This window comes from Gymnoscopelus microlampas (genome assembly GCF_963454915.1).
Source record: "Gymnoscopelus microlampas genome assembly, chromosome: 10".
NCBI classification, from domain to species: domain Eukaryota; kingdom Metazoa; phylum Chordata; class Actinopteri; order Myctophiformes; family Myctophidae; genus Gymnoscopelus; species Gymnoscopelus microlampas.
In genome coordinates, this window is record NC_139947.1 from 17,523,153 (window position 1) to 17,545,370 (window position 22,218).

Here is a 22,218-nt window from a genome sequence, read left to right on the forward strand (position 1 = left end):
GGCTGAAAAGATTACTCAAACATTATTCTTCAGACGTTTAGAAGCCCAAAGGCTTGTACATACTTCACCTATGGTTATACATAGAATCAAAATAATGTGAAAAATGTGTATCCTATATTAGGATTGGCTAATGTGGGGGTGTGTGGACAGACAGACCACGTCATCACGCTTGTGTCACTAGGACTCAGCCATAACCATATAAGGAGTTCCAAATGCAACTACACCCAAATATGGAGTGTGTTGTCTAACCTCAATGTGTATCAGGCACAAACAAATCAGTCAGCTCCATATATATGTCTTCACGCTCATGTCACTATGACTCAGCTATAAGGAGTTCCCAATGCAGCTATGCCCAAATATGGTGTGTTGTCTAACCTCAATGTGTCGTCATGACATCAGGCGCAAACAAATCAGTCAGAATCATGGAGCTCTAGAACAACCTCAATATATATGGGCACAAAAGGGGGAATGCCCAAATATACTGATGACACCAGGCATCTCCATGTATGGGGCATTAAAGGGACAAACAAACAATCACAGACAGACAGACAGACAGACATAAATACACATATACATATACATATACACATACACACACACACATATAAAGGCATATCGGTTGGCTCGGCTCAGTAGTGCGAAGTAGGTTCACTGCTACGCTGCCCAAACTCTTCGGCTTCTAGTCCAGAAAACTATCAAGAGAAATAAATACAAACATACCCACTAACTACATGCCTACATAATTATACAGGGTATAGATTTTTTATTGTCCCTACAGACGAGTTTGGAGTGGTGTGATTTATTAGTGGGTCTTGTAACACTGTAAACACATTAATAGCAATCTGGGTAAGGTCTATGTTTGACCACACCATGTACTAATTATGAATTTGATGTTGACAGATACATGTGATGCTGACAGGAAACCCAGCAGTCCTTGCATGGAGTGGAATTATATGTTTTGCACGTTTGGACTTGGCATGATGGATTAGTGGGTTTTGTGACATTGTAAACATTAAAAGCAGTCCATTTATCAAAGTTCATGTATGATTTCAATGTTTGAGCATAATGAATTCGTTGTTAGCTGCTACATGTTACATGCTGCTCCCCCTAAGCCCCCCCTGACCACAAACCCAATTGTTATGAAATATATTTATGGAATAAATAAATAGAATATATATAAATATGTAGTGGCGCACAAGTATATATACGTGTAGCGGTCCCGGCTGGCCATTAAAAGGGTGAAGTCTGACTGATGTCTCTATCGTGTGAGTGCTCGCCCTCGGTTCCTTCTGTCGTTGGCCGTTGATGACGTCGTTCGCTCAGGTATTGGGTCGTGGGGGCCACGCCCGAGTGTCCGTCAGCCCACAGCTGATAACTGTCAATGTCCCTCAATAGAGCGTCGCAGTTCACGCCCACTTCCTGGTGCCGGAAGTGAATACTCGATGCATTTTTCCCATTGACTTTTACAAAGATATTTATATAAATTAATTTAAGCCTAGAATCAAGCTATCCAGGATACTGGTGAATCATGACCATAAAACGTTTGATTCTGTGAAAAAACCTTTTTGAAAACGGCAAAACAAAGGGTATTTATTAAATAAAGTATATCATATCATTAAATATAAAATTTAAAAAATCACAGAAAAAAAGGTTTTATGGTCATGATTCACCAGTATCCTGGATGGCTTGATTCTAGGCTTAAATTGATTGATATAAATATTTTTGGAAAAGTCAATGGGAAAAATGCATCGAGTATTTACTTCCGGCACCAGGAAGTGGCGGAACTGCGACGCTCTATTGCCTGCTAAGTGGCTTGGGGACCGGAGGAAAACATTGTCCAACAATAAAATGCACCCACTACATTTCAGATCATCATACAAGGCTTAAAAAGGGGTTAAGAGATGAAAAAATATATAATAATTAAATAACAGAAAATAATAATAATACCCTGTTTTCCCCCCTGTCGCACTTTATTAAATCAACGTAGAAACTACAAAAGAAAACATAAAATACATAACATAAATCAATACAATAATCCATCAATGTCATCAAATCTCAAATGGCTCAATATGTTTTCCCACACAATCCATGGGCCTACATTACAAAACTAACCTACATAATACATAAACCATCTTATCAGAAAAATGCTGGACAAAAAGTACCAACCATAGCAATAACCCTCAGATAATAAAAGGCAACAATAAGATCACTCAGATAACAATAAGACCATGAAAACAGTCCAACAAAAGCATTAAACAGAGACATATACCTTGTTCCCCTTCCAGCTAGGTGCTATTGTAAGTGTTGTAGACAGTGGCATGATGGATTAGTGGGTTTTGTAACATTGTAAACATTAAAAGCAGTCAATTTATCAAAGTTCATGTATGATTTCAATGTTTGAGCACATGCATGTACTGATAATGAATTAGTTGTTTGCTGCTACATGTTACATGTGATGCAGATGAGAGTCCAGCACTCCTGGCATGACATGGAATTAAGTGGAAGTGTTTCTCATGTAATGAAAAGATAAAGGCACCACTATAGAGAGACTTAAGCTGTATTTACCAAGGCAAAATGAACCTAGAAAAGATGCATCAAATTCAGCAATTTGTTTCACCAATAAAAGAGTAATATTTTTGTCTCCAGTGGCATCTTAACCAGAACAAATTCAGTTCGGGCGTCCATGGATCGTGATTGCAGGCCCCTTCATAATGAAGATGATGACATTTACTTTGATTGTAATAATTGGTCTGCTTACATTTTCAAGGAATTCCAAGATACATTTTTTATTAAGGGACAGAATTAAATTTGTATTGTGTAGCATCAGGGAGTGTGTGTCTAATACATTGTGTTAAGTATCTTACAGTATGGCATAGTTTGATGTGGGACTTTGCATGAAAGCTTTTCCCAATATGGTTCATGGTTGTAAGGTTTGTCCTGTTTAGTTGCACTGATGAGTCCTAAAATTTTGTTTCCATCTAAACGTTTTTTTACATCTTTTGCAATCAAAAGGTTTCTCTCCTGTGTGGATACGCTGATGAAGTTTTAATTCTGAACGGCATCTAAAACTCTTTCCACATACACATTTAAATGGCTTCTCTCCAGTGTGACCTTGGCGATGATGCCTTAAGCTCCCAAAAGTACTGAAACTCTTATCACACTGGTCACAGTGGTAAGGTTTCTCTCCTGTGTGAATTCTGTTGTGACTCTCCAAGCTCCCAGCATCACGGAAACACTTTCCACATTGGTCACAGAGGTACGGTTTCTCTCCCGTGTGAAATCTTAGGTGTGCATTTAAGTTACCCATTTGACTGTACATTTTACCACATTGATCACACTGGTAGGGTTTCTCTCCTGTATGACTTCTCTGGTGGATTCTGAGAGAAGACTTCATGCCGAATCCTTTCCCACACTGGTCACATTGGTAGGGGCTCACTCCTGCATCAATTCGCATCTGGTGTGCTTTTAGACTATCCTTTGGATCTGAAATAAAGATTGAATTGAATTGAATAGTTGTCTGGGGTTCACACCCCAGTGACGGACCTCTGACGTCATGCTCGTGTCACCGTGACTCATCCATAGCCATATAAGGAGTTCCGAGTGCAGCTCCGCCCAAATATGGAGTGCGTTGTCTAACCTCAGTTGTGTCATCATGGGATCAGGCGCAAACAAATCAGCCAGCTCCATACTGTATAAATGGCACAAAAGGGGGCATTCCCATATATGGGCATGTTCTGATGACAGATACAGAGATCTGTGTGACGTAGGTGTGCGGCCCGAACCTCTAATACACTATATATTTGTTATGCAGGGCATCAACAGCAACTGCCAGGTCCAGTTTGGCCATCAGGAGATTCAAGCCGATTCCCAGCCTGCCTGGTAACTGACTTGTCCTGCTGATTACAATGTTCAAATTACAATTTAGGCATTTTTCAGATGCTCATATCCAGAATAAATTACAAGTGCAAAATCAGTAAATGGCATGTACGCGTTTACTGTAAATACTAGCCTGATTATCAGCCTGAAGCTACGTGGAGCCTCAGTCTGACATTGGCTGCAGTGTCCGCGATTACCAGGGGGAGGGGATTCAAATTTCCCTAAACCAATCACAAGAGATCCACGGATCCGCCTACATCTTGCAGCAGTGGCTCAGGGGTAGAGTGGCCGGGTAGAGTGAACTGGAAACCGCAAGGTTCCCAGTTCGATGGGGCGCTACCCCAGAGTTAGTGTCGAAGTGTCCTTGAGCAACACGCTGAACCACTAATTGCTCCCGATGAGTAGGTTGGTGCCTTGCATGGTTTCCTCCGCCATCGGTGTATGAATGTGTGTGTGAATGGCACAATCAATGTAAAGCGCTTTGGACAAAAGCGCTATATAAATGCACCATTTTACATCTGATGTCATCGCACAGCTTGTTTTAACAGATATTTGCTGATTGGCTTGTCGTTAGACCACTCCCACCTCCGACTCTGATTTGACAGGTTTTTCTTCGACGTGAAAAGCCATAGGCTCACATTATGACACCAGACCAAGAGAAGCAGTCCACTCAGAGAGTGGGCGGGGTCTATGGTCTGGAACCAGGCTATGTAAATACTGCAGTAGGGCTGCCCCTTGACATTTGACGATTCAAAGTGTCATTCGGAGCATGAAAATACCATAGGGTCATCTTAGCATTGCGTCATAAGCCAAAAATAAACACATCAACCCGGCGATTCTTTTAGGTATGTGATTGTGTTGTTTGATATTGAGTTACATTTGATAACATCTGTAACTGGAGAAAATGTAATTAACTAGATGTTCGGGCCGCTATGAGGCCTAAACGCGATGCAACGCACAACATATAAGCACAGTCAGACAGACAGACACACAACCTCATTTGTTGTGATTGTCGGTTTGCAGCGACAATGCTTTTCACTGTTCTCAGGTCAAATATTGATATGCGATTAAAATGCGATTAATTGCGATTAATTAATTACAAAGCCTCTAATTAATTAGATTTTTTTTTTTATCGAGTCCCAGCCCTAATATATATATAACCTTAAATTATTTAACTGGACAGTTTCAATGATGGTGTATTGGGGATAGTTGTGTTTTTATCATATACCCAATTAATCATAGAAAATATCCATGTGAAAATATACTTTCAGAGCTTGCCTTACTGTAAATCGCTCTGGATTAAGAGCGTCTGCTAAATGCCTAAACTGTAAACTGTAGAGGGTGTAAAGTCTTCTTCTGATATTTAACAGTACCAGGACAAAGGCAGGGCGGAGGTTATGTTTGTTTTTGTGTCTGTTGGCAGCATATCTCACAAACTCTATACAAAATAAACTATTTTGTAGGAAATATTCATGGGATGACACTAAGGCCTCAAAAGCCCTTTGGACAAGTATAAGGTCACTTGCCCGAAGCATAAATAGCAGATGACAAATGAATGTATTAGAAAAACAAGAGCCAATGATGTTGTTCGTATAGACGCTTGACCAAGCCGGATGCACCACGGTGGATTAAAACTAACAACCTCCGTGGTGGTGGGCAGGCCAGGCACTTTCAGAAAAAACAAATAACGCACATCCTCCGTTCTTTTGGTGCTGAGCTTTAACTGTAAAAACAGTAATAATGAGAAAAAGATATGGCTCGCAACTCACTTTTGTGCTCCAGGTTTTATTCAAACAAAACAGCTCATGATACGTCGTATCATGAGCTGTTTTGTTTGAATAAAACCTGGAGCACAAAAGTGAGTTGCGAGCCATATCTTTTTCTCAGGCCAGGCACTTTACCACTGTACCATCCCAGAATAGTGTTATGATGAAAATAAAATGGCTTTTGTGGTTAGATTAGATCAGGGGTTAGGGTTTCAAAGTTGAAATAAAGCATATTTAAAAATTAAAGCATACGATGGTAGGCTTGTATAGGAATTAATTTAGAAAATACAATACATTTACGAGACTGTGATTTCTGTTGATTGTGTGTCTTATCAACATAGTTTAAATACAGTAGGCAGAAAAGTATTTCTGTACACATTTGTTAATGGAAGGGTAGTATTTTTAGAGAGTATATACCTGAGGTCTGGCGGTTCTCTAATAACTGCTTCCGTCTTATTCTCTGCCGATTGTCCTCAAGGCGCCGAGCTGAGAAGTGAAGATAGTTGGATATGTTTATCTTTAGTTACAAGTAATTATATACAGTATATATTGTCGCTGTCAGGTGGAAACTTTGTATGTCCAAAACCGTTACTTTTCAGGAAATGGAAAGAATAAGCTTCCAATAGAGTTATTATTTAGGCACAAGCTAGTTTTTTATTAGTTATATATTCATAAAACCCACAGACTTTACTTTAACCAAAAAAAACAACATAAAAAATGCACTTCATATTTATATCTTTGGATTCTTCACGGTGTTGTGAGACTCATTACTTCATATTTATAGCCCATTTCAGTATAGTTAAATCATCATCATCATTAAATCATCATCAAACATTATATTATTAATGAGACCCTCGTCACTTAACATTTATGTTGCGTAACGAAAATGTATGTTATTTCTTATTTTATGACAAAACTGCTAAAAAACTCCAACTCCAATATGGCCGCCACCTGAAAAAGGATTTGGCTATAACTTTAGGACCAGATGTCTGTATGACTGGGTGTGGCTGGAGTCCTGGACCTCTATGTTGCATATTTTAAAGATGGCAACCATCTGAACATGTGTTTTACTTACCTTAATCTTTGTCATTTTTGGCAAACTTGGGGTATAGTTTATAGTAACACATTGGAAAGCTCATATTTATGTTTGAATCCATCCAGAGCACTCAGACTTGCTTATTACAAATATGGCCACTATACCAAACATGTGTAACACAGTTTCATCCAGATTGAGTGTAGAGTTGTAGGAATGAGTTAAGATCAAACTGTAGAAAACAAACCTGTGTAGTTGTGTTCCGTGAGCAGCAATAGAGTACCCTCTAGAGTAAAAAGAAGCCATTGAAAAACTATTCATTTGCACATTAAAACTATAAATTAAGCATTTAAACGAAGCTAGACAACACAAATTATGTTTGTGTAATAAAAAACGTTTTTAACTGTTTTAATAACATTAAGAATGTATCTTAACCCTTGCATTGTGTTAGAAAACTGCATCCACTTGTGGTGTTAGCGGGTCAAATTTGACCCGTGATTTAAATCAGCCCAAAATACTCAAAGAATATGTGTTTTCTTTTTTTTTTCTCCCACCTCATAGCTGACTTGTAATGCATTCATATCCATGTAAACACTTTTTAAAATATTATGTTGGGTTAGGGCTAGGGTTTCACCTTTCAATATATTTCGTTTTCTATTATAAAAATGTTAAAATTCACTTGACAGGTTTTTGTATAATGAAGACAATGTATAATGCTGTTATCTAGCTATAATATAATAATTAAGAATAATAATTAGAACACACTTCCAAAAAATGAAAATAAAAAAAATACTTGTTTTTGTTTTTTAACTTTAAAAAAATGTTAAAATTATAAAAAATAGTGACACTAGTGGTGTTAGGGTCCGAAATGACCCGTATACCATAGAAGGTTAAAAAGTAAGTTATTTTTCATAAACTCAAACTTTATTTTACTCCTGATAGCAAATGCTAATTGAGGACAAGTCTCTCTCACTCTCAAACATGTAAACATTGAATATTGACAATTTGGGGGGGAATTGAGCCACACTTCTTTCCGGACCCTAACACCACAAGTGTCACTTTTTTGTTTTGAGACCATCAGAATTAATTAAAATGATGATAAATAATTTTGTTGCGTTAAAATGGCTATTTCTGAGGATATCATGAAGCCTCGTTCCAATAAAGAAATGTAAAGGGTACTTTTTACCTATCCAAACTTGAAAACGGGTCAAAAAAGACCCTAACACAATGGAAGGGTTAATAGATAAATGCTGTTCACTGGAGTGCACGCGCGCGCGCGCACACGCGCACACACACACACACACACACACACACACACACACACACACACATGGTTGAAGTTTGGACATCAACACATTACCTGCTGCCACGCGTTTTTTTTTCCGTCGTTTTCCTGTCGTCCACCGTCGTTTCCGGTTTATTCGCGGCATAATAACTGTAAAATTGCAACAAAACAGCAAAGAAGAGAGGTATAGCGTGCTCCCTGTGGTCTGTACTAGATAGAGTTTGCTGTAGTCGATGTGCTGTGTGAGAGTGTGTGTTCTGGGCAACATGGGCGCCGTGCGAGCAGCGTTGCCATATTTTGTGAGAGAAATAAGCAACCAGGTCTATGAAAACAAGCACAAAAGAAGCAACTAGGCCACACGAGCACGTTAAACATCGCATTTGAAAATAGCCAATCTGCTATTTTCAATAACTCTTGCAATAAAATTTGGAAGATTTGGAATATTTTTTTGGAAACATTCCAACAACACAATGCTTCCTGGCCTGGCTGGCACAAAACATTTTCATGAAAATATTTGAGAACCACAGTTTATAATAATAACCAAAAGCAATTAGAAGCTAGCCTAGATAAGAAACTACACAAGAAACAAGACCCTAGAAAAAACACCAATATTTACAAGCACCTTTACAGAAAAAGGAGGCCAAAGTCGCTTATTGTGAGCCGACATGGCAACACTGCGTGAGAGTCTCTGAGAGAGAGGGAGAGAGAGACTTCTCTTTAAACATTACCACATCAGCAAATGTGTACCACGTTCATTTGGCCATAAGACGGCCTCATAGGACCACACATAGATTTATCACCGAGGAACCACCCTGTGATTAATCTCTCAAGAACAGATTCTGCTCTACGTTTCTGAGCTAGAACAAACAGCAGAGGTCGCTGTTTTTCATTTTCAGTTAGGTCTGGGTTCCCAGATTGCCCTGTGATTAAAATCGGTTAAAGGAGGACCTAATCGTTTTTCAACTTATCTTCATGTAAATTGGTCCACAATTGGCTCATGGTAATGTGATACCATTTTTGTCTACTTGGTTTGTGTCTCAGAGGAGGGCTGTGGACAGTTCAGAAACTCGCCTACCAGTGACATCATCGATGGGGAATCCAAGCTAAACTGTAGGCTTTCTATTCCTGGAAAGTTAGCGTGCTGAAATAAAAGCCATTGTTCTCGCGTTAATACTGAGACTCTGACCAAGTATATATATTATCATGAGCATTAGTGAGGAGCAATTATGAAGATTAAAAATTAAGAGTCGTCGTAACTCTTTTGTTGGGAAAGTTAGGTGTAGTTTTTGTGAGGTTAAAGTTTATTTAGGCATTGCTTTTGTGCGGTTAAGGTTTGGGTTATGGTTAGGTTTAGGCATAGTTTCTGTGAGGTTAAGGTTAGGGTTAGGCATATTGATGAAGCACAAGGAAGACAAGTCACTTGCGCCATAACAGGGCTGCACAAGGGTAAAAAAGAGGAGGCGTTCCTAGAGAGGAGGCATTCGTATACGAGGGGCATTCCCGACTGATTCTACAGATAGAAAGCCCATTCATTTGTGCATAGACATTTCAGAAAATCTTTATATTAAGATTTTGAGCCTGGAATCATGCCAACCAGGCTCCCGGTGAAACACCATCCAACATTTCCATAGTAACACAAGCTCCACCAATCAGATATGTTTAAGTTACTGGTTACGCTTTAGCGCTGTGGGTAATCAAGTATTTCTCTGTGACATTGCAGGTTAAAGCAAAACAAGGCAGGTCCACAAATAAGGATTTTTAGCAACCTCTGCTGGTCACTACCGTCACTGCATGTATTTTGCGTAGTCCTGCATTACCCAGAATTCCATTTGTTTTCACCGGAAGGCGGAAGCGTTTCGAAAAGCATTCTTTTAATTGTTTTTACTATCTGCGAATCGTTTCTCTTAGTAAGTGCGTCACCGCCAATTTGCCCCCTTTTGGGGGAATTCTCCCCATTGTAAGCCATTGAATTTGACCTTGACATCTCTATCCAATTTTTGTTTTGATCATATTTCCGACAACTAAAATATATGAAATAATTGGAGCATTTTCAAGTTATTTTTCTTTTTTGATAAGTAGATTTTAAGAACGAGGGCTTTGTTTAAACCACAGCATCTCTTGCCGACTTCCCGGCAGGTGGGAGACTAAAGTTACAATCTGTACAAAGTCTGTACTTCATTCAGGTTGACAGACATGTTACTGACTATTACCATTCATAGTAAATAAGTAAGTACATTTTATTTATATAGCACTTCTCACAGAGAGGACTCACAAAGTGCTTCACATACATAGAGATTAAAAACAAAACAAGGTATTAAAATAGGTAGAACAGAAAAAAGCCTGTACAATTCATCTCAAGCAGTACGGCAAATAACAACACAAACGTGAAAATACAATCATGTAACATCTGCAAAAGCTTGTTCAAATAATAGCGTTTTAAGGTTGTTCTTAAAAATGTCCACAGAGGCTGCAAGTTCTCATGACATGTGGAAGAGCATTCCAAAGCTTGGGAGCTACAGCCTGAAAGGCTCTGTCACTTTCTGTAATTAAATGAGTGTTGGGAACTGTTAACAGACCCTGTTCAGCAGACCTAAGGGCCCTCCCTGGCACATAACGTGGGACCAGGTCGGTTAGGTATTCCGGGGCCTGACCATGCAAAGCTCTGTAGGTGAGCACCAGGACCTTGAAATGGACCCTAAAATGTACAGGAAGCCAGTGTAAAGAGGCCAGGACTGGGATGATGTGGCACCTTCTGCTGGACCTGGTCAACAGTCTGGCAGCAGCATTCTGAATTAGCTGGAGGCGGTCCATGGTTGATTTATTGAGGCAGGTGAAGAGTGCAATAATCCAAGCGTGAGGAGACAAATGCATGGATAATCATCTCAAGTTCTGGGAGGGAGACAATTGACCTGAGTTTCGCAATGTTCATAAGGTCGAAGAAACATGTCCGGGTAACTGATTTGATGTGTCTGTCAAGATGCATGGACTGATCAAAGTTAACACCAAGGTTTCTGCGGTTGGGGCGCACATTGTCTCTGAGGGAACCAATAACATCAACCACCTTAGGAACTTTGACATCCAGGCCTTAATGACACACATACACTCTAGTAAAAAGTTAAAATTAAAATCAGGAGGGCTCTTTGTGTTAAAAGAATAATACAATTGGATACCATCTGCATAAAATGGTAAGACATGCCTTTAGAAGTACTAATAATGTGTCCTAGTGGTAGCATATAAAGTGTAAATAAAGTTGGTCCAAGGACCGAGCCCTGGGGGACACCACAGGAAAGGGGAACAGAATCTGACACATGTGGGCCCACAGCTACTGAGAACCGACTACCTGTAAGGTAGGAGGCAAACCAGTCATAACCATCATAGGGAAATTCTGTGTGGTCAAAAGGCACATGATAAAAGACATGATATCAATCACATGTCATAGCAATGTTCTGTTCCTATATTGCACGTGCAGTGTGGGATAGAAGGTTTTACAGAACCTGTGAATCTCATTCCTGTCTTTTACTGTGTGCAAACTACAGTGAACTTTACCAGGTTGACAAGATGGAGGTCCCAACCATTGCTGGGTAAGTCTGAGACTTATCAAGGTTCAAGTTCAAATTTTAGGTTAAGTTTAATGTCATACAAATGATATACACAGCAGAACAAAATTATGGTAGATCCAGCTCCTGAATAGTATTGAGAATAATATAAAAATACCAATATTCATAATATAAATATTGTTTATTGAAATTCTTTATTAGGAATAGCCCCTTGAGATGTAGCATCTCGTTTTCGAGGGGATCCTAAGTACATGATACACTGTATACACATTTTCTAAAAAAAACAAAACAAAATAAATAAAAAACAGAGGGGAAAAATAAACATTACAACAAAAAGCAATTACAACAACCAATTCAACAAACAATATCAGATATGACAAAACAAGTAAACAACAAGGCAGGATACACAACAGAACAAACAAGACAAGACAAGACAAGACAAGACAACAGAACAGAACAGAACAGAACACATAAAACAACAGAACATGTAAAGCATGGAAATGGATCATTAAATCAACACAACAGTATATTTAGAGTGATTATTAAAGGTTAAATGACAATGTTATACACTACAGTATGTTAAATATAATCTAAACAAAACTTAGAAAAATGCATAGTGAATAATATTGCTCATCTAAATACAATTAAATATTTTATTATTATCAATATTGAAATTTGCACATCACTGCCATGTTAAGTGATCAGATGAGAGGGCTGTGAACGCTTTTGAGATGTTCAAGTGGGTTCTGATGCGGGCTGGGAACCACTGGTCTATAACATTGTAACTTTATGTTTATCCATTTTGATATGTTCCGTCTAGTGTCTACTCTGGTTGCACTGTGATAATGTATGTTTGCTACTCCCACACCACCCCAAAACATTCATTCACCTCATCGCATGCCCCAGACCAGGGAGAAAGATGGAGATAGACAATGAATGTGTATCAGAGAGAGGGAGGAAGACATTAGAGACGATGTACAACTGCTAATCATATGCCGTGCTACTCTTTCAGGCCTCAAAATGGAAATTTAACAGCATACATTTGCGCTCTACTGAGCACACCTTTCTACTTGTTTCTTGCACTTCTTGATTGCTTGTGAAGTTGGAAATGAGCTTACTCTACTGGTGAACTTATAACTGTATAGTTTGGGTTAACAACCCGGAATGGGTCCTCTTCTGTGACTCGCTCCTCTCCATCTTTAACCTTCTTCAGCCCGTCTTCGTCAGTTCAATGATGATGTGGTCGAAATGGATGAGTCTATGATGGACTTCTTCTATCACTGTAAATGAAAGAGGCATTTTCTAAATGCCAAACAGTGTTACAGATACCTGCCATACCAGTATTGGCATCTTTGGTTATACATTTGGTTATAAAACGAAAATGCCATTCAAGAGGTCTCAGTAGCAAATGCGATGCAATGGCTATAAGTTAAACAATTCTAATCGTCTTACATTTATTTAAGTGTTTGGATGTTGACGTACAGTTGATGATTAATGGAAATGGTGCATAAAAGAGTTTTAACACTTACTATGCGTCCATATGTCTATAATGCATTATAAACATACTTATATGCATTATAATCTGCTTATAACACAGTATAATTATAGTTGTAAGAACTCATAAATACTTGTAATACTTTATGACAATAATCATAAAACATTGTAAAGCATTTTAAAATTACTTATACGGTTAAGTATTATAATACTTCATAATTACTGGACAGTTACAGACATTGTTTTTTGGCAAGGATCATAGGGTATTAAAATACATCATACAACAGGACAACAGTCATAAAAACACAAAAGCATAAAAACATAAATGGAACCATGAGGTCAGTGCCAAAACAAAACAAAATTGTGCTCAGATTCCATGGAAAGAAACTGCATGATTTTTTTAATTAAACATGTTTAGACACACTGTAGGCAATAGATAGACGACAAGAAACAATATTGATATAATAACCTTGATTTGGATGTGACTGACATATATGTTCATCTCACAGCACTGACCGTGTCTGGGTTCTGTTCTTCCTGCTGTTGAACTCAGGTAACAAACACTTCTCTTCTCTGAAAATAGCCAATATACAAGCTAACGAGCTTCCTCCTGTGCTTGTATATCTGTTATTTTTGGCAAATGTTCCCCCCAGAATAGGGATGCTGGGATTCAAGTGGTTAACAACAAAACAGTACATATTCCAGTACAGTACTGTATAGTCTGCTATACAGTCATTATTTCTGTTGTAAACCTGTTGTTCTTGGTGTGTGTGTGTGTGTGTGTGTGTGTGTGTGTGTGTGTGTGTGTGTGTGTGTGTGTGTGTGTGTGTGTGTGTGTGTGTGTGTGTGTGTGTGTGTGTGTGTGTGTGTGTTGTTCTTGATGTGCGCGCGTGCGTGCGTAGTCCACTGTGAAAGGAAGATAGTACATGCAGGTGAAGACATTCTGCTGCCCTGTGCCTGTTCCTACAAGCCTTCATCAGACCTCAACGTGTTCTGGCGCTACAACGAAACCCATAACCTCTATGACATCATCAAAGGGAACCCTGATCTATCTCTTCAGGACCCGCGCTTCAGTAACCGAACCTGTACATTTCCTCAGTTCTACACAGAGGGGAACTTCTCTGTGGTTCTGACGAACGTCAGTCTGAATGACACCGGGCTCTACGACTGTAATATACCCAAGGCTGAAGTCCTGCCTTGGGTATTAAACCTCATTGTCACAGGTGTGTGTGTGTGTGTGTGTGTGTGTGTGTGTGTGTGTGTGTGTGTGTGTGTGTGTGTGTGTGTGTGTGTGTGTGTGTGTGTGTGTGTGTGTGTGTGTGTGTGTGTGTGTGTGTGTGTGTGTGTTTGTTTACATGCAGACAAACAATCAACAAAATACATATAAGAATTACATTTAAAAAAATCTAATTAGCAACACATATTCATAGAACAAATGTTTAAATTAATTCTAACAAAATACTAAAACTGCATTTTCAGTATGTTTGTTTAAATTGAGAACCAGATTGATATCCTCTGTTTAAACGGAAGTGTTTCTGTATCACACTGCTTTTTGAGTCATTTACTGGACTTATTTTTCCAGAAAAACCCACGACAGAGGAACCAACAGTGAAACCAGCAGTGGTATCCACAGAGAAACCCACACCAGAAGTAAAGACGACAACCCCTGGAGGCAGCGCGTCTATAGAATACAACTCCCTCCTGTACCTACTTTCCCTTCCCATCGCTCTGTGGAACTAAACACTTCCTGAACCATATGCATTCTGGGAAGAAGAGAGCTTTGCTGTTTGTCTGCTAAAAATGCCTACATTGATGTGTTTATGTCGCAGATTCCACTTGCCATGACTTTTACACCTCATTGCTCTGTGACTTTGGGATTAAGGAAAAGGGATTTACTCCCCATGTCGCATGGTTTGTTTGAAAACCTGGTAATTTATGACCTAACATGATGACAGACGTCATTTTAAGTGTGTGTGTGTGTGTGTGTGTGTGTGTGTGTGTGTGTGTGTGTGTGTGTGTGTGTGTGTGTGTGTGTGTGTGTGTGTGTGTGTGTGTGCATGTGCGCGTGCGTGCCTGTGCGCGCTCGCGCATGTGTGGGGATTTTCATGTTTTTTAACAATGGAATTGTGCAATGATCAGTATATCAACATCCCTTGATAAAATAGCTGTTCCACTGCATCCTAGGATACAGGCTAATATTTCTTATTTTATGGTGCTTCATGACTAAAGAGCTGCAAAGGTCCCGACTGCATTTTATTTGTGATTGCCAGTTAGATTGTACAGTATATTTCATCCAAAGTTAATGTTATTGTGCATCCGAAGGATCAGACCTATACTGTATATTCCTCAAGGAGTCTGTCTGCTTAACTATTGTAACTCCCTCCTTGCTGGTCTCCCTGCAGGCTCACTCCAACATGCATGTGCTCTCACAGTCAGGAATGCAAACTCGCAACCCATTTTCTGTCTGAAAACTCACCTCTTCAGACTCCACATCACCCCCTATAGTGGATGGGCCGCTGCAAACTAATTGGTACCAATCTACAACTCTAGATACTTAAACAAGATAACCCTTCCCAAGTGGTAGCTTAGTCACTGTTCCACCACAGTAGCCGTTGATTTGAACAAATAATGTCATACAATGGAACTCATTTAACCAGTCATCATCATCACCATCAGAAACATCATATTAACTATATTGTATTAGTGTAATGACCTGAAAAATACGTTTTCAGCAAAATGTTGTTACATGTTCCACAAACCGTGTTAACAAAAACAATATATAACAAGATAATACTGGTTATAAAATATAATACAGGTTAAGATAAGACAAGTAAAGGTAAAACATTTAACAGCAATTGAATGTACAGAAATGATGGGAGTATGATTTAGCTACCGGGATATACAGAATATATAGTATAGTATATAGTGCAAGTACATATGGAGGGGGTTTTGTCCCAAAAAGAAAGAGGTTAAACACAGATGTTCCACACGTGTTCCGTTGTGAGCAAGAAGGGGTGTTTACAGATTGAAAGTGTTTGACATGGCTGTTTTTTGTTTTGTTTTGTTTTGTTTTATTGTCATTGCTCAGGGAACTGATAGCCTCAGGGAAAGAAAACCAACAACCTTGTGATGTGTCTCTCTGTGGACACAGATTCCTTGTGACACTCCAAACGCTTGCCTGTCAGCAGACTGCTTCTGTAAGCTATACATACTTCTCTCTTTTTATGCTTTTGTCATCAGTTTCCCATCATAGATTGCAAAACTGCAAGTAGTGTCTACTTATGAGATAGTTCCACAAACATTTTCATATCTTGTGCAGTATATTGTAAAGCGGACACTAGGACTGATTGTATTGACTATCGTGCTGGAGTCCTTTTTTGAGAGATTGCCGTATGGGCAATGTGGGTATGTGCATGGCCGCATCCAGAGTCTGTGCACCCCTGGGCCTGAGACCACCTCTGGGCCCCCCCAAACACATTCCGCTGATCACACTGATCATTTTAAATTAGATTAGAATGCTTTAAATGTTGAGCTCTGGAAAAATGCCCAACAGTCGGCCAAATTTGGTCCTGGGCTCGACACGCCCGTTTGAGGATCCAGCTCTGGGTATGTGGCCAGGGCTTAAGTAAAGTATGTGATTGTGCATGTGAAATGTGATTTTGAAATGTAATTAAATTATTTGAATGTCTTGTAAATTATTTCTGTGTGTGTATACAAAATGATTGACGGTGATCAATACAGCGGTTTGCAAGATTATCTTCGGACACAGACAGACAGACAGACAGACAGACAGACAGACAGACAGACAGACAGACAGACAGACAGACAGACAGACAGACAGACAGACAGGGGCAAAAACATAATATTCAAATCTCTGAATAAGAAGCTGCTTTCACTTCACTTTCAAAGAGAGTTAGTGGGCTGTTTGTGATTGCATCACATGGAACAGGAACAGATAGACAGACCATAGCTGAGAGGGAGGCAGTGTAGGAGAGAGACTGAAGAACATATTAGAGGGAGACAGTTTAGGAGAGACAGACAGTAGGACAGCTGTGCTCTGGGTGGAAATCACACCACCCCCTGCTAAGATCTGGTTTCTATGCTGAATAACATGCAGAAACATATACAGTATATTCCGTTGTTTTTCTTTGGTCTTTTTATGACCTCTGTCCACACTCAGGGGTTGACCAATGTCCCTGTGGAACTAGGACAAGACACCATTTTGAACTGTTCTCTGGATCAATCAAATGTTGTGTGGCACACACAACTACTGGGAGAGTCCTCTGTTCCAATCCTGAAATCATTCAATAAAAATGTGGAGGACCCTTTTTATTTCAACCAGATTTTCAAAGGCAGGTACTCTCTGAAGCTGGGGAACCGTTTGCTCATTCATAACGTGACTGTGGAAGAGATGAGGTTGTACTACTGCACTGCCCGCCGAAATGACACCACCTTTTTGAAGGAAACCTTCCATCTTGTCTCTGGTAAGCATGCCAAGCGTCCTGACTGAGTGAATTAGGAATTGTATTGTACTGTGATACCATTTGCGAAACAAAATGAAATGAAACTTTTGACTTAAACATTGTTTTATCTCCAACCAGTACTTGTTATTTTAAAACACAGCTCAATCCAGTAGACTTCACCCCTGATTAATACAGTTCTGAAGAATCTCAAAATAATTGACAATGATCATCATTGATTGCAAACAAAGCTTCTGAAAAGTGGTCCACAAAATCAAAGAGGATTGTTATTTGTCAGTAACACATATAAAACAGTAATTTTCTCATTCTTTTGTTAGGAGGAAATAACTTTTCAGCTGACAAGCTGAAATCTCAGGCGGATTTCACTCTGTGGTCAAACAGTCTGCTCACATTCATGTCTCTGGCTCTCAACTGCATTCTAATCACTGTAATAGCAGGTCAGTGGAACTTTTGAACACTAGTGTCATGAGTAGGGTTTAGATTTGGTAACTACAGTAACTACATTGTACTGTAAGTACAATTTTGAGGTACATTTACTTTACTTGAGTGTTTTCAAATTTTTCAATAATCTATTATTCCATAAAACATACATTAACCACTTAAGCCAATTATACTTTGGTTAGCCGCTCTATAAGCTCACGTGTCACAATGTGACTTATATTGGCTATATTTGAACATTTGACACATTTTGTAATATTTTGAGAGAAAAAAATGACTACTCATTTTTTTTGACTACTCATGTAAAATTCTAAATACAAGACTTTTTCTATTTCTACATTGCGCTATTGGTACATTTACTTAAGTAAAAAAGACAAGTACTTCTTCCACCACTGCATTTAATTCCAACAATAATCAAACCTGTTAAATGTGCCTCAATCCTGATTCATACCTAGTTGCGTGCCAGTGTCGTGAGCTAAAAGAAGCCGATCTATCAGCTAAAAATGCGGAGCATTTAATAAGCCACAGCAGCAGTCATTGCTTCGGCCCCTGACGGAGGCCTGAGGGGTCTATTTCAATGACTGCTGCTTTAGCATAAGTTCTGAAATCTATTCTGAGAGTGCAGATTATTATTTTGATGTCACTCTAATATTTGACACACTGTTATGCATGTAGCCTATATGGTATATCATTTATTGTTAACTTAAAGTATATTATTAATGTTAAGATATTTATCAGTATGATTGACAATGAACCTTGAAGATGGAGCTTAGAACAAATTTGTGGTCAAGACATTACGTATTGACCACAGTAAATGCGGTGGAGCAGCAATGCTGCATGTAATTATTAATAGCTGCCTGTTATGTGTTTGAAGGTGTTTATTTATCAGCTCGATGTCACAACAACAGACCTATTCACCCTGACAGTGACCCTTCATCTGGCACCACTGAGTCACCTGGAAACCCCATGCCCGCTGTGGTCAGTGGAATTTTTTGTCTTCCATACATATGTTATTAATACTAGGAGCTCTGTGATTTCTGTGTGGAGCCATTTAAGCCTGAATATAACCAATACCACCATTACTACTACTACTACTACTACTACTAGAAACGCATGCTCATTGGAGTTACCTGCTGTTGGTTGATGTACGTTTTTTAATTATATTTTATGATGGTGATTTTAGGTTTGATGCATTTCAGGATTCATTGTCTTAGACATTTTATGTATACCGTTTAACCTGCCTTGTCAAATGTTAATACATGTAGCCTGCAACCTCATACATCAACTACTACGACTACTTCTACTACTGCTTCTACTACCACAACTGCTTCTAATTGCTACAAATGTTGCTGCTACTGCAATATCTTTCTGACTTTGTGTTTCAGTATGAGGAAATCCAGCTGAGCAGTTCAGAGTACCGGTCCTCACATCATATTGATGCAGTTACAGTCTCTGAGTCCCAGCTCCCACGTGGTTCTGATTCAGAATGTATTTACTACAAAGCCCAGATCCCTCTCCCTACATCCACACTACAGTGATGCTTGATACACCATTGACCACTGATCATTGACCATAGCAGTGTTTCCACAGTTGAAATTAAATTGGCCTGTTGAGTGCTTCTGTTTGATGTACAGGAATTTACCCAAATCTAGGCTAAATTGTCATGCTGTAAAATGCTGTAGCCTAAACGAACTAGCGATTGAAAAAAAAGAAGTAACATGATTCATAACTACAGAGGGATTTGTGTGCCTTACATGTTGTTAATACCCTTTCTTTTTTTGTGTATATGTAGCATATATGTATGTGTATTACATGCTTACAGAACTATTAGACTACATTACGCAAGTTTTCTTCTTTCTTTTCTTCTTTCTCATACTATGGGCCATGCAGGACACCAAGTAAGGTTTAGGGACAGTGAATGTGGGGTCACACATTGACAACTGAAAAAAGAAAAAACACATCCTTGCCATTAAGTCTTTAAAAAAAAGAAAACATAGCCTGTAAATGCATTTATTTTTCTATTTTCTTTCGTTATGATCTGGCTACAAATATAGGCTATATGCTTACATTTACAACCTTTTTGTACTGTAACGTTTAAACTGCGTTGATAGGACACAATATCAGCAGGAATCACAGTGTTGTAAGTATATTTTTGAATAAATATTCCTTATCAAGGCTACCAATGTATGCTTTATGTTTAAATATGCTTTATTTCAACTTTAAAATTCTACTATAAATCAAGTGTGAGGTCGCCACACTTGATTTATATATAAAAAAGGTTTGAGAAGCCCTGGGCTAGTAGATAGCGTAGCCTCTTGGCAAACATTCGACTTTCGGGGATGTGTACTGCTCGACTGCCCTCATTTTCCTTCTCTTAAAAATATGTACAGATTTTTTTTTCCGTACTTAAGGTAGGGTAAGTGATTTATTTGTGTTAAAATAAGTGTTACATAGCTCTATATTCTGATAGTACTCATTGCTATAGAGTATTTGTTCAGTAAAAAGAGTCTCCCCGGACTCTCCAGCTCTTTATTGAACAGAAAATGCATTTTCAGTGCTCTCTCCTGAAATTTTGTCACCTACCTGAAAATGTACTATATTCCTAGATTATTTTCCTGGTGAAAAATGCTGTTCGTGTTTTATCAACTGAGAACCTATACACCCCAAATTATAACCCCACTCCACCACCTCATGTTATTTGTACTACTGATTACATGCTCCTTCCTCTTTTCCAAAAGGCCCCATCATCTGCAAACAGTGACCTATATCTACTGGTATACTGTAGGTCACTATAGCTATATCTACTGGTACCTTTTAAAAATAAATGATTAATCATAATGATCAACATTAATGGACTAATTATTACACTGCATTGAGGAGTACCACCATATACTTATTTGACATGTCTGACCCAAGGACAATACATCCAGTTAAAAACCCTGATACCAACACCCATCTTCTGCAGCTAAATTAACAGCCCTTCCTTCCACATCATGTCATGCTTTTTCAGTGTAAACAATCAACAATTACTCGACTCTTTATTTGCCTGGGCCTGTCTTATTTCAGTCTCTAGCCTTAGCACCGAATCCATGATGTTATTTCCTTTTCTAAAACCACTCTGATAACTTGCCAACATGCCTCTCTTCTCAAGTTCATATGCTGTTGGCCTAATTGCTAGAGGGTTTAGATAGGAATCACTGCAGACTCTTTCCATGCATTTGGTGATCTTTCCTCCTCCCACACATAGGTGAAATAACTTCCCCTAGATGCTTTAACATTACATATCTGATCGTCTCCTGGCGAGGAAGGGTTTGCTCTATTTATTGCTCTCATCATCTCTGTAAATCTTCTGCCGTATCCCTATTTGAGACTGCTGTTTCCTCCTCCAATGTCAAAACCGGATACATTCCCATTCCATGACATTTTGCACATGTCAGGTCAGGCTGTAAAGACGGAATCTTAGCAGTGATTTGAGGCTGCCACCTAATGGTGAAGCTCTGTACAGCTTCATTGATTCTTGATCTGCTTTCAAACACTGAGTGCATTATGTTGGTAGTCATGACACCTGCATGCTGCAATGTCTGTAGTAGGTCTGTCACCTTTTCCTAAAATCAAATTTCAATGAATACAACGTAAAAGAGATTTTTTTCTCAGTAAATTGAACTTTTATTTAATCAGAATCCATTGTTAACACCCCACAAAAGCCCCATGCCTTTTCATAATCTCAAGCAAATCCCCAAACAATTATTGTCAACGGGTTGGATAGTTGTAATTGCATATTACCTCTGGAGAGCAGCACCCGAGAGAGGAAGATAAAGATGGATCGAGAGTGCCTGTGCAAGTGTACGTGTGTGAGAGAGAGAGAGATTCTGAACACACTTATTTTAGGACACGGTCACTTAGGGTTCCCCCCCCCTTCTTCTTCCCTTTCTTTTTTTCTATGGAAATAACGATATGATGGGAACTAGGCACGAAAACAAATTTCACCCACTATCTTACTTCTGTAAACCTGTGATGTGACAATAAAGCTGATTCTGATTCCCTTGAAATAAGGAATCGTCCCTTATCTGGAAACTAAAAGACCAGTCCCTTATTGAACTGATAGGGACACACTTTGCTCCTTTTTTTTGGGAATCAATCAATGACACTCATCTTACTAGTTCAAACGGCATGTAATAAACCTCCAGACTTAGTAAACTGGACCTGAGTTGTCTCTGTACTTGGACCTCTTTTTCTGTCTGATTGCAACAGACAGACTGATGACTAATCTGACTAGTAAGTGTACAGT

General features: G+C 39.0%; 1 protein-coding gene and 1 long non-coding RNA gene across 2 annotated transcripts; one reads left to right on the forward strand and one right to left on the reverse strand.

Moving 5' to 3' along the window:
- Window positions 1-1,797: 1,797 nt before the first annotated feature.
- LOC311053743 lies at window positions 1,798-8,152 on the reverse strand. Its single transcript, XR_014601673.1, has 4 exons — window positions 8,036-8,152; window positions 6,923-6,961; window positions 6,060-6,128; window positions 1,798-3,483 (listed from the first exon to the last, which is right to left on the reverse strand). It is a non-coding gene; the product is annotated as an uncharacterized lncRNA (long non-coding RNA).
- Window positions 8,153-16,997: 8,845 nt separating this feature from the next.
- On the forward strand, window positions 16,998-20,117 carry LOC311053601 (uncharacterized protein). The gene is made up of 4 exons (XM_084069213.1): window positions 16,998-17,495; window positions 17,810-17,929; window positions 18,805-18,908; window positions 19,316-20,117. Exons 1-4 carry the CDS (start codon window positions 17,111-17,113, stop codon window positions 19,466-19,468), a joined length of 762 nt encoding a protein of 253 aa, XP_083925339.1. The 5' UTR covers window positions 16,998-17,110; the 3' UTR covers window positions 19,469-20,117.
- The last annotated feature ends 2,101 nt before the right edge of the window (window positions 20,118-22,218 follow it).

What these genes read in the sequence shown, in the direction of transcription:
- LOC311053601 (XM_084069213.1), top strand. Translation starts at nt 17,111, where the DNA reads ATGCTGAATAACATGCAGAAACATATACAGTATATTCCGTTGTTTTTC. An exon ending in AACCTTCCATCTTGTCTCTG is followed by an intron (nt 17,496 to 17,809) that starts GTAAGCATGCCA and finishes TTCTTTTGTTAG; the next exon opens with GAGGAAATAACTTTTCAGCT. An exon ending in GAAACCCCATGCCCGCTGTG is followed by an intron (nt 18,909 to 19,315) that starts GTCAGTGGAATT and finishes TTTGTGTTTCAG; the next exon opens with TATGAGGAAATCCAGCTGAG.